The sequence below is a fragment of the Pongo pygmaeus genome, chromosome 4 (assembly GCF_028885625.2).
Source record: "Pongo pygmaeus isolate AG05252 chromosome 4, NHGRI_mPonPyg2-v2.0_pri, whole genome shotgun sequence".
Classification (NCBI taxonomy): Eukaryota; Metazoa; Chordata; class Mammalia; order Primates; family Hominidae; genus Pongo; species Pongo pygmaeus.
In genome coordinates, this window is record NC_072377.2 from 98,349,469 (window position 1) to 98,362,090 (window position 12,622).

The 12,622-nt window shown below is 34.1% G+C and overlaps 1 protein-coding gene across 9 annotated transcripts in view; it reads right to left on the reverse strand.

Moving 5' to 3' along the window:
* Positions 1 to 12,622, reverse strand: part of KIAA0825 (KIAA0825 ortholog) — a 477,056-nt gene that overhangs the window by 324,998 nt on the left and 139,436 nt on the right. For all 9 annotated transcript variants that reach the window (XM_063664987.1, XM_054489405.2, XM_063664988.1 and 6 more), the window contains 4 exons: positions 11,266 to 11,531; positions 9,767 to 9,917; positions 4,685 to 4,875; positions 2,212 to 2,394 (listed from right to left, as the gene is read on the reverse strand). In XM_063664987.1, the coding sequence (XP_063521057.1) occupies positions 2,212 to 2,394; positions 4,685 to 4,875; positions 9,767 to 9,917; positions 11,266 to 11,531 (791 nt within the window). The remainder of the gene's footprint in view (positions 1 to 2,211; positions 2,395 to 4,684; positions 4,876 to 9,766; positions 9,918 to 11,265; positions 11,532 to 12,622) is intronic.

Below are 12,622 nucleotides of genomic sequence, written 5' to 3' on the forward strand. Positions count from 1 at the left end.
GCAGTTTAACTGCCTTTATGAAAGAAATATAAGTGATAAGCACTTTGGAAAATACATGGTGAATATTTTCTGTTTCAGGATGTTCCTTTCCCTGGAGAACAAAGTTGAAGTACTCCTTTTACAACATTCTAACAGAAATCTATAAAGGCGAGCTAAAAAAGAACACATATTTTTGCAAACAGGTTTCATTCTTCCTGAAAAGACTTTAAAATCATGTATTCCTGTCCAGGGATTTCGTGGTCCTACGCTAAGTTCAGAAAGGAAAACACATGCAGTTTATCTGTCAGAACTACTTGAAATAAAGGCAGTCACCTTCTAAAAGGGCATATCACATAGAGTGACAAATGTCAGGTACAGTTTATAAAAATTCAATATTATTAACGTCTGATTGCTACTTTTCACCAATTCCTCAAAGAATGTGGTTTAATTTTTTAATGTCAGATACGCAATTTTTTCTAATATGCTAATAGTATGACAGATTCACATCTTGGATGTGTAAAAAAGCTCAGTGAGTCAGTAGAGTTCTTGCAACACACAAATATATTTTTCCCTAATTGGCAAAGAACATGCTGCCCTGTATATTTCATTTGTCAATACAAAGCAAAGTATATTTCAAAGATTAGATATATAGTCTAGGAAAATAATCATGACATTTAAGTAAACATAAATGGATAAAACTTTTGAAATTTTTTGAACTGAGAAATATTTTAAAAGAATTAAAGTATATCTAGATTTTTGTTCATGCTTCAAAGCAATATAGTTATCTATGTTTTATATTAAGAAAAACCAGAGGCAGTGCTTAGCGTAAAATGTTCTGTAATCCTGATTGAAATTAGCAATTTAAATTTGCTGAATGAGGTTACAGTGCAATATCTAATGCACAAATCATAGAGATTTGACTACTTGCATAGTTGTTAAAAATGTACCAAAAAGCCATAGGTTAACAATAATGAATGTATGTTACATTACTATTAAAATATGCAATCTTTGATAATAATTTATTTGTTTTACAAATGCATTGGGGGGCTAAAATTTTTCAATTCATCTGTGACAAAGCATGAAATGCAATATTGCTCACCATGACCAATCCATGAAATTTGTCAACTTTGTTCCCGATTTTCACAGGGCCTTCCTCTTAGATGAAATGACCCACTGAACTGAGAGCACAGCAATTTTTTCATCTATGGTAAATCAGTTTAGTTTCCTAGGATTTATTATGGGCTTCAGACTTGAGCTTTTTATGATTATGAACCATTATGTACATAATACCAACTGTATGGTGATTTATCTTACTGTTTCTTCCCCTTTCTGAAAGAATGCTCCATTTCTAAAAGTAGCTCTCAACTTGGGCTGCTAGAAGGAACACTCTGTAAACAATGTGTTTACTGAAAGTCAGAGTAGGTGAAGCTGAAATAAAAGCTGTTAATTATCTTAGAATATCTAACACAAATGTGTCGAAATCTATTAAAAATTAAGATTTGTATGTCGCTTTTACCAGAATGTTACGCAAAGAAACACTTGACCTAATTTATCCTTAGAAATAGACATATGTGAAATGTTTACTACCCATGAAGATATAACTAGTTAGTTAAAAACTAAAAGTGACAATTTTGGAGGAGGATATAAACAAAATGGTAATAATATTTTATTATAAGACGTATTTTAACCTCCTCTATAACATTACAGATTTGAATGGAATTAACCAGAAATCAAAAGTAATTCCACACTTCTAGATTTTTCTAAATCTTATTTGTTGAGCTAAGTAAAATATTTCCACATTTTAAAAATGTAATTATTATTTCTATTTCCATTTGCCATTGCTAGTTGAGGTATATCTCAAATATAGTTTTCTTTTTCATGCAGTATCAAAAAATCACTGCGATAACCAGGCCATCAATATAATTTGATCGTTTGAACAACCCAAATAGTGAAGCTAAAAATGTTCCTGATTGTATTAGAACTTTATCAGCTGAATGGGATTGACCAATAGAGACATAACACATTTTCGGGCACTGAATTGCATTGAGAATTACGAAACTCTGTTGGTTGGTGTTAGTTTTATAAAATGGCCTAGTTCACAGTATCAAAAATGCACTTCAAAAGATTTCTGCTTGTAACTTCACATAATTCAGTAAGTGTTATGAAAATAACTTTGTTAATCACATTATTATATATCATAATAGCTAAAAGGAAAATACATTTGATACTTACTTATATAATTCTGTTAATGGTGAAGTCAAAATGACTAATGTTGTAAACAGATTATTGCAATGAGTGTGAATTTTAAAAATTTTATCATCTGTATGCTGATGAGGATTCAAAAGTTTCTGTACAGATGTACAAACTGACCATAACATGTTCTCAGTACATATCAAAATTGTTGTGACATCAAGTCTGTTGGAAAGAAAGAAAAGAAAATCATGTTAAACAAAATAATGTTTCTGCTTGGTAGGCACTTTCATTCATATCTCTTGTACTAAGCATATGTAAGAACAGAAGAATTCAGTTAAATACCAGAGCTTCAGAGATCTAAATCAAATAGAAAGTATCAAAGATACTGTTTGAGTTTCTATGTTAGATGACCCACAATACCATAATCTTTAGGGATGGTGAGCTCTGTAATAGTGTTTTAGGGGCGCTTTTAAAAAACGTTTATTTTACATTATTAGAATTCTGTTCAAGAAACTCAAGAGATCATCCCGGAAATTACACTGAGCAAAACAGAAGCTAGATGAAAAGAAAAATTTGCTATTATCCATGTATATGTATGATAGGTTAAAATTTCATGGCACAATTCTCCTCACTCATGTGTAAGCTGTCAAAAAAAAGTTACAAGATTGGTAGCATGTTCCCCCAGCAAGTGGGAGATAAGAAGAAATGACAAATGAAGCTCAAATCGAGAAGCCTATAGTTTCAGAAATGTTTAATATTAAATAAATTTGTGGAAAATATGCTGCATTATTTATCTTATTCATAGACTTATTTCTTTGTTTCCATCTTTCTCCAGTTTTAATAGGGACCCGAAGATCTCTTTAATTATTATTTTGGCATCTAACTAAATTGAACAGACCTCAGTTAGCTTCTTTTTTTTTCTTGTCTTTTAAATTCAGGGTTGAAGAAATAGAAGATGAAAATTTTGAAGTGATAAGAAAAATATAAGTTTGAGGATATTTTAAAATGACATTTTGGTCTCAAATTTATTATATAATAAATATTATATATTAATAATACATGACACATATATAAATCATATATATGGCTTAGTTATGTGACATTTGGAGGCTACTGGAATACTAAAAGAATCAATAATAGCCTTTATAAAGGTTTAATTTTAGTTTGTATATGCTTTTTCTAATTGCTAGATAAACAATTTCTAATCCAATATATATGTAGAGACACACATACACAATCTGATTTCCATAATAATGGTGGTTTAGGATTAACCAGTCAAATAAAAATATTTATATATTTTACTTATAAAAACTAGAAGCAATAATTCTAGCATTGCATGGCATTTTTATGCAACCACCCAGAAAATAAAAACCAAAAGTCTCTATTGTACAGTTAATTCATTAAATATACTACCCATTTCTACTTATTTCATGAGGTAACAGTAAAGCTGATTTCACAAATATCTCATAATGACTTGCCATTTCATAATCAAAAGTGATTTATGCTACATAAGGAAAAGAATGAAGGTATTCTTTGCTTTCAAAAGGAATTTTCCATCTATTCTTCAGAGTTCAATTTTTTAAAAAAGTCTGGTCAGTAATTCAAAACAGCCTGTGCAAAATACCATATTTATGAAACACTGCAGCAGGACCTAAATGCCCTTCAAATTGCAGCATGCTTTACAAGAACATGATCAGGAAATGATTCCTCCTGCCAAAAAAAAAAAAAAAAAAAGCCTCCCGTGTCTGTAGATTCCTCCTAAAATATATCTGAAAAAAGATTATTCTACCTAAAAGGTCTGAATCACATTATACAGAATATTTACAAAACAAAAGCCTTTTCTTCATATACATACAAGACCATTGTAGTCATGTAAGCACAATTCATATATTCATTGCCTAGATAACTCATAGAATTGTACTGTAATTCAGTCTTATTTAATACTCAGTGACTGTTGCTCCTCATTTTCTGTGATTTCACATTTTGTTGAACTGGCTGTTAGTAACAAATAGTGAAAATAAAAGGAAAAAATAATTAGAATATATTAGGAAGAAAATAATTAGGTTTTCTTAATGAAGATAAGCTTCTATATTTAAAGGCTTAACAAAAAACAACTAAAATCCCCTGGTTGCCGAGAAGCTCAAAATCAAATGTGTCAAATTGACTGCTCCATCATGGCGTGGATGCTTTGGTATCAATTTCAGGGCCTTAATTTTCTCTTTTTATCTTATTAACATTTGTGTATCTATATCCTAGATTATAGGACATCTTGAATCATTTTTTAGAAACAAGTGGGTTCTATAGACAATTTTAAGGAATAAAAAGAACAAACTTATTTTGATTCAGGTTTCATATTTCCACTTAAATAACTCAGGAGAATAGAATATGATTTCTTTTCAGATGTTAGAAACGTTAAATATATAAGGAGTATGTCATGTGATTCAGAATTCTGCTTTATACCAACTAATGAAAAGTTTTCTTGAAAAGCAATGTTTTTCAGAACTTCAATTACCTTAACTGTGGAGTTCTTTTACGGCTGGGGTGGGCCCGAGCGTATCTGGAGGCCAGTAGACTCAAAGATTTCTCCAGCACTTCCGCTAGAATCTCCTGGGCTAACTTAGGAGGCAGAATGGTCCAGAGATCGTAGTGAAGAGACCAGCAGAAATAATGCCACATCTGGATCGAGAAGGAACATCTTTCCCCCTGGCAAAGCCACCACACGTTAAACCATAGAATTACATCTTCTAAAATGTCAATTTGCTTCCTATGAACCTAATTAGTTCAGGCTGAAAGGAAATAGCTAAAGAGTTTGACAAACTAGAAGACCAACAAAGATTTTTGACAAGATGTAAAACATCCTTATTGACAAAGGAACAGATGTTTTATTTCAAGACTAGATATTCTAGTGCAAATCCAGATCACAAACATTTAACCTAGCATAGCCTTGATTTACCTACGCCTAGCCTAGGGTTTAAAGTCTATTTTTAAACAACTAGCTTTGTAGTTGCTGAAAAAGCCATGCTAGCTTGTTTAAGATAGTGGACTGATTCTTCTAAAATTAAAATCTATTTAAATAATTTCAGTAGGTATATTTTTCTGAGCCTATTAGCATCATTGAGGTAATTTTACAAATGTTTCAGATTTTGCATTATAATGAAGTAAAAGGAGTAAAAATAAACTTGCATACTGCATTCTTAGGAACATTCTTGAAACTAAGGGGGATGGGTAACTATCGAATATTATTACATTAGGCTATTTTGCCCATGACATTTAAATAACAATACTAGAAACAGATACCACAATAGTCTGAGTTTACAAGATTTTCTAAAGCCTAGGCACATATTATCATCATTTCTTAGTATTTTTATGGCACTTCATACTTTTAAAGAGTTATCTTTTCATTCCTTTCCACCCCTGTACAGATCTCTTCTGTGTGCCAAATTTTCCGACTGCAGGGGAAGAATTAACAATGGCCAAGGCCAAGGGGAACAGGCAGAAAGAAGAGGGTGGCCTCAAATGATTTACAAGCATTAATCAGGTAACACGTACTCTCAGGGAGGTATGCTAGTAGTTTCACCTTATTTTCTTCAAATCAGATCAAATGATTATTTGAAATAGGAAGATTAGAATGCATTCCTCAAGCATTATCTTGATTATGTTAATATATCAAAAGTTAAACTAGTAAAATTTCCCATTATATTCCAAGTGATTATCTTTTACTTAAAATTTCTGCTTTGTCCACTATCTGTATTTGTCAGGCAAATGTCATGTAAAAAAAAAATAATAATCTGCTGTTCTCTTATACCAAAAGTTGATCATTTCTTATGTGGACACTCCCATTAGTATTTTCTTTATGTATTACTCTTCTGGTAGTTTATTTGATTACTAATATCTTCTGCAGCCAATGAAACAATAATAATTTATAGTTATTATCTACCGACTTTCAAATGGCATTTATAAATGAGTAGAATTTGTATTCCTTGGGTAAGAAACTTGGGCATCAAAATGTCAGAGTCGAGTTCAAATTGGAGGGGACTTTGGCCACTGGCTTCTGATTTCCTAATTAGATGTGCGTCTAAACTCTTTAAGAAAAAAGAAATTACACACCTGTAATCCCAGCACTTTAGGAGCCCGAGGCGGGCGGATCACGAGGTCAGGAGATCGAGACCATCATGGCTAACACTAAGAAAACCCGTCTCTACTAAAAATACAAAAATTAGCTGGGCATGGTGGCAGGCACCTGTAGTCCCAGCTACTTGGGAGGCTGAGGCAGGAGAATGGAGTGAACCCGGGAGGCAGAGCTTGCAGTGAGCCGAGATCGCGCCACTGCACTCCAGCCTGGGTGACAGAGCGAGACTGTGTCTCAAAAAAAAGATAAAAGAAATTACAAAATTAATGATGAAGCAGCAAAATTATAGTTTCTTATGCTTTCTTTGTTGTGTGTTTTGATGAATACTTTTTAAACCAAGAAAGGAGTTTTAACGCTTGGTTCTCTCATACCCTTTGTGTTGCATATAAATTTAAGCAAAACTGACTAGTGACTATTCATGCTATAGTGACTAGCATGAATGATTTACACTAACTTTCCCTATGTCAATGGGTGAGTTCTTATTATAACGTGATCAAAATGATTTCTCATATTCTTCAAAATGTTAAAAACCAATTTCCTTAACAGCTACCATTTAGTGATAAATGAGAAAATAAAAGTAACTTTGGGCACACAGATTTCTTCTCTTAAAATTAAAAAATACTCATTTTAAGACTTTTTAAAATATAAACTTCATGTTTACTTTAAAATATTTCAAACAGGTCTTTGTTCTAACAATTATTTTTAAATTCATGCAACTTCAATGTACGCAAGGGTTTTCATTAAACTAAATGTGGTTCATTTATTTTTCTGACCTGTTTCCTTATTTGTTGTCATTTCAAAAGTATTCTGCTAGTAAACATCTGTTATTTTTGCAAACCCACTATGATGTAAACAGATGTGAGCTTTTATTTAGATTATATATCAGGAAACAAGCAGCTGGGCTTTATTATAGAAGCCACTCAATATTATCTTTGAACAGACAATTCTTTATTCTTTGACTATTGGAAAACACAAGTTCCTAAAACTGAGCAGATGTCAACCATCCCAAAAGCTTAATTTTAAACATGTAATCTGAACACCCACTATGCCATCGTGACCAGCACCTCATCAGAGAGATACAGAACTCTGACTCTCTCAAGCTGACAGTTTAGAAAATGGAAATAATGTATCTAGGTCTCACTTGCTATCACAAAACATGAGCAAACATTGCTGCATATCTTGTAAATTATTTTACTATTTCTTTACTAAGCTCTGCGCATGGCGATAGGTTCCCTTGAGATCTCTATCCTACCCTTCACCTCCAGTCAGGCAGATATCATCTTTTTCCCTCTCAAAGCAGGCCTGCCAAAAACATACTAGTTCTGTTTCACAAATCAGTTGGAATAATGGGGAGAGCAGAAGAAAGGGGTGCAGTAAGCAAGATAAAACCATGTCAGGTACTCCAGTTGTCAAAACAGTTTAAAATCAGTGCTATTTTTAGAAGGTTCTTATTTTTGATACACAAAAAAACAGTATCACTTTATTTTTCTGAGAATAAATAACAACCACTAACTCTGCAATTAAATTGTAACTACTGACCATGTAAGTATATGGAAGCTACAGTACCGTGTAATCACAGGGTAACTATCTCGTTATTTCCGTCTTTGAAGCTAAAGCCTTGTCATAAGATCTAAAAGCTGCATGTTACATGGTAATTTGTTGGTTTTAAAATTACTTGGTAACTTCAATAACAGGTTCTCAATGCATCCACTTATTTACACTGTACAACTCTTCTAGCTCCCAATTTGCATAAGAGGAAACATAATACCCCTATGTTGAACATATAGTGAGATGATACCTGTTCTTCACGGAAAACATCATATAAAATTGCTCATTAGTAGTACACTGACATATTGAAATAGTTTGAAACATGAGATGGATTCATTTTCAACCACTCTGTTTACTTCAAGGCAAATAAGGAAAATATGATGCTGCCAGGAGAGGGGAAGACCAATACTTTCATTCTTATCTCAGGCTACCAGCTGTACCATACCACTTTCTCTTTCTCATTCTGCTTGCTGCTTCCATGACTGTTTGAAGTATGTCAGGTTTGGAAAACTCTATATGGATGCTCTTGCAAAAAGAAAAACTCTCTGGGAAGGGCCTCTAAAGGAGAGATGAAATGGCCTTAGAAAAAGTGGAAAGTCCTTTAAGAGAGCTTCTTATTAGCTGCTCCTCTCTGTTGTAGCAACATTTATTATGATAATAACTCAGGCATAAATCAAACCACGGGAACCTTCAGTGCCTGCGAGGTGACAGGAGAGATTCTGCTGAATAAAACTCCACTCTGTTTTTCTCAATACTCTATAGTGATTAGGACAATCAAGAAAATGAAAGTCATAAACTTCAATCTAGAGGAAAGGGTAAAATGGAACAGTTAATGAAACTAGGCACGGCTGTTGAATTTTTTTTAAAACCCTGATTACCTTTTATTAAGATATTATAAATGTTTCACCCTGCCCTGGAATCAACTTCAAGGAATTTCAAATATTGTGGTCTGCACATAATCAATGAGATTTAGGTGAAGGGAAACTAATGAAGCTTGATGATGAATAATTTTAATTGATCCTGGGTTTGGTTGCACTGGGAATCATCAGGCTTCAATTTGGGATTTCAAAATATGGGCTAAATGAAAATAGGTAAACTATAACTGATCAGATGGGTGTTCTTTTTTTTTTTTTTTTTTTTTCCTGAGATGGAGTCTAGCTCTGTCACCCAGGCTGGAGTGCAGTGGCTGGATCTCAGCTCATTGCAACCTGCGCCTCCCGGGTTCAAGCCATTCTCCTGCCTCAGCCTCCTGAGTAGCTGTAATTACAGGCATGCGCCACCACACCCAGCTAACTTTTTGTATTTTTACTAGAGATGGGGTTTCACCACGTTGGCCAGGCTGGTTTCAAACCCCTGACCTCAAGTGATCCACCTGCCTCACCCTTCCAAAGTGCTGGGATTGCAGGCGGGAGCCACCGCGCCCGGCCTCAAATGGGTCTTAAAGCATACTCATAAGAACATACAATGAGAAGGAAAAAAATAAGTATAAAGAATAAAGCTGCTTAATAAAAGGTATTTATCAAACACATATGGAAATGTATAACAAGAAAAAATGCAAGGATATCCATAACTAATTGGTCTCTTTGGAAAAAATACAAGGTTGTAGCATTTTGGCATCGTTATCTCTTTGAGTTTTCATTGTATCCCATTATATTCCTCACTATACGGCACTACAACGTTGCAGCTCAAATTAAGTTATTTTTACTTTTAAGCAGAAGGAGAGTTCTGATGTCTAATTTATTTCAGGTTTTTAAAAACAGTGTTTTTGCTAAGTATGAATTCAATATTTTAAAAATATTATCCTAACAGCCTTCGTGTATTAGTAATGCCAAGCTCATGTTTCTAATTAGCCAGAAAGCAGGTAGGCAGTAAAACATATTTGTGTAAAAAGGAGGGATAGTAAACTTAACTTCACACCTCATAAAAAGCTTTGTAGTCATCCCAGTGGTGGCTCTCAGCATCCTGTAAAATGCTTGTAGCACAAACTCTGACGCAGTAGTTCGTAACCTGAAACTGTAGAGTGTTGATGAATTCCTGATATCGTTGGACAGGCACCAGGAATATGGGTCTGTTCAGAGAGAATGATCAAAGAGACAGAGATTTAAGGCCTGTGCAAGTAGGAGATAACAATCTCCAGTACTACAAATGGTTTTGATTATTAGATATCAATCATTCATTTCCTCTTAATGCTGAAGTCTGCATCCACATTCACTTTCCAAAAAGGAAAAAAAAAAAAAAAAGCTGGTCTTTGTTTTGCAAGCCCTTTGAAAACGTACATCTGCTGTTCTACAAATATGCACTTCAACTTGAGACAAACTGTATTGTCAATACATCATTCAAAAATGAAAGTATTCTTTGTAAGCCTGTTATTAGAGATCAGTGCATTATTTAGGCATTAGGTTATTGTTATTACTAGAGAACAACATGCACTTGTCAGAACCAACTTTTATAAAGCTATCAAATGTCCCACAAACACATTCTTTATTTTTAAAAATTGTAATTTTGTAGATATCAATTATCTCATAAACTGTTTTTTAAAATTCTACAGAAATATTAAATAAAATGATTTCTGGCACATTTTGTTTATAAATTCAAGCATGAATCACAACATCTGACTACTTATGAGAATTAAAGAAATATCACAGTTATACCCTACATCAAGCCAAATTTATTCTACTTTTATCTTTAGCTATGAATATTACACTGCTTTCTTTCATAACTAACGGACTGCAAAGGCTGGATAAAGAATATAGGATAGATTCTCGGGGTCACACAGGACTGCTAAGTCTACATGTTTCTTTTGCAAGAAGCCATGTTATATCTAGACAGTGTAAGGCCACAAGAAAGGCGATATGATAATTAATGCCTGTGGCCATTTTTATCTCTATACAGAAAACATACTGCAGTTTTAGACTACAAATACATGAAAATTAGACTGCCAGATGCTTCCTCTTCAAATATTATACTTTACTACTAAATGGCTGTCCTGAAATATGTTTACATTGATCATTAGAATAGATTACAATGCATTTATTTTCTAAGTCCACTCCATGAGACAACAAGTTTATTTTTCCTTTTCAGTGTGGTCAGTATAATGCACCTTACAAAACGAAAGGGTGTGTTTATTCGTGTAACAATAACACGTGGAAAATAGTTGCACTGGGTTAGGGTGCAGAAAATGCGTGGGTTTTTGAGTGTGCTTTTAGAGAGAGTACCTTTCTTACTATCTATGTATCTAGTTTAATATATCCCATGCTCCACCTTTTTGATATTTCCTAGTTAAGACAAATGAAAATAATTCACCTTGTTAATTATTATTTTCTCTTTCTCAAATCTTATTACCAAAATTTCATTCCTGTGATATCCAAAGATTACACGTTTCTTTAAGCGTGGCCATAAACTTAAACAACACTCACTTTTTAGTCATTTCCTTCATCAAATTATCATATCGCTTGAAATGCTGGAAGACATACACCGCCGTGGAGAGGTATGTGTGCAAGTTTTTCAGGGGTGCTTTGGAAGGAACCTCCTTGGCTCTCTCTTGCAGTCTCTGCAGGACAGCTGTTGCCACTTTACAACAGGCCTCCACCAAGTTTGCTCTAATTTCCTGAAAAGAATCATCTCTGCATGCCAGAGCCAGTGGAAGCATTGTGTCAAGTTTTTCCATGATGTCAGAACAAAACTAGGGAGAAATAAATGTGGCACTGAGTTATTTGTATTCTGACAGCACCAAGTAATTTATGGACAGTGGAGCCAAATTCCTAAATAATGAACTTGGCATCAAACATAAATATAATAATGCAGCTTTGTAATAATCGATTTCTCAGTTGTAGAAAGTTAAATGTTTTATGTCAAATAAGGAAATACAATGCTTCTCTCTATATAACTTTCAAACCTTATGCTTACCAGACAGACATTATGAAAAACTCATGAACCAGCTATACATGACAATGCCTTTATCTGTAGTTAGTAGGACTCAGAAAATATATCCTTGATATTGTATAATATCAAGAAAATGTATCCTTGATATTAACGTTTGCATTATTTTTTAAACTTATTCTAATTTTCTTTTGCTAAATTGCCATAAAGGGTTTTTTTAAATTAAATGCCACGTATAAATGTCAGTGCAATTTAAATAATTTAGAAGAATCAGAAACAGTCTCATGTAGCATCGTCTTATTGGTAGGGTGTCAGCAACTTTTAGAAGTGATGAGTCTAGTCTTTCACTATTTATTAAGTATCTTCTCTTTCTTAATGGCAGAAGGGAGGTGTGATGAATGGAAAAGTAAAGCCTATCTCCACATTGGATCAGTCAACACAGTTACCTAGGGAATGTTCTGGAGCCTTAGGGTGATTGTGGCAGAATAAGGAGGTCATCTTCAAAAATTCTTTTAAGAATATCCCAATCGGCCGGGCGCGGTGGCTCACGCCTGTAATCCCAGCACTTTGGGAGGCTGAGGCGGGTGGATCACGAGGTCAGGAGATCGAGACCATTCTGACTAACACGGTGAAACCCCATCTTTACTAAATATACAAAAAATTAGCCGGGCAAGGTGGCGGGCACCTTTAGTCCGAGCCACTCGGGAGGCTGAGGCAGGAGAACGGCGTGAACCCAGGAGGCGGAGCTTGCAGTGAGCCGAGATTGCGCCCCTCCAGCCTGGGCGACAGAGTGAGACTCCGCCTCAAAAAAAAAAAAAAAAAGAATATCCCAATCATAGGTTGCTGAACTCATTCTGGATTTAATGCCAAGTGACTGTATTTACCTCCTATTTT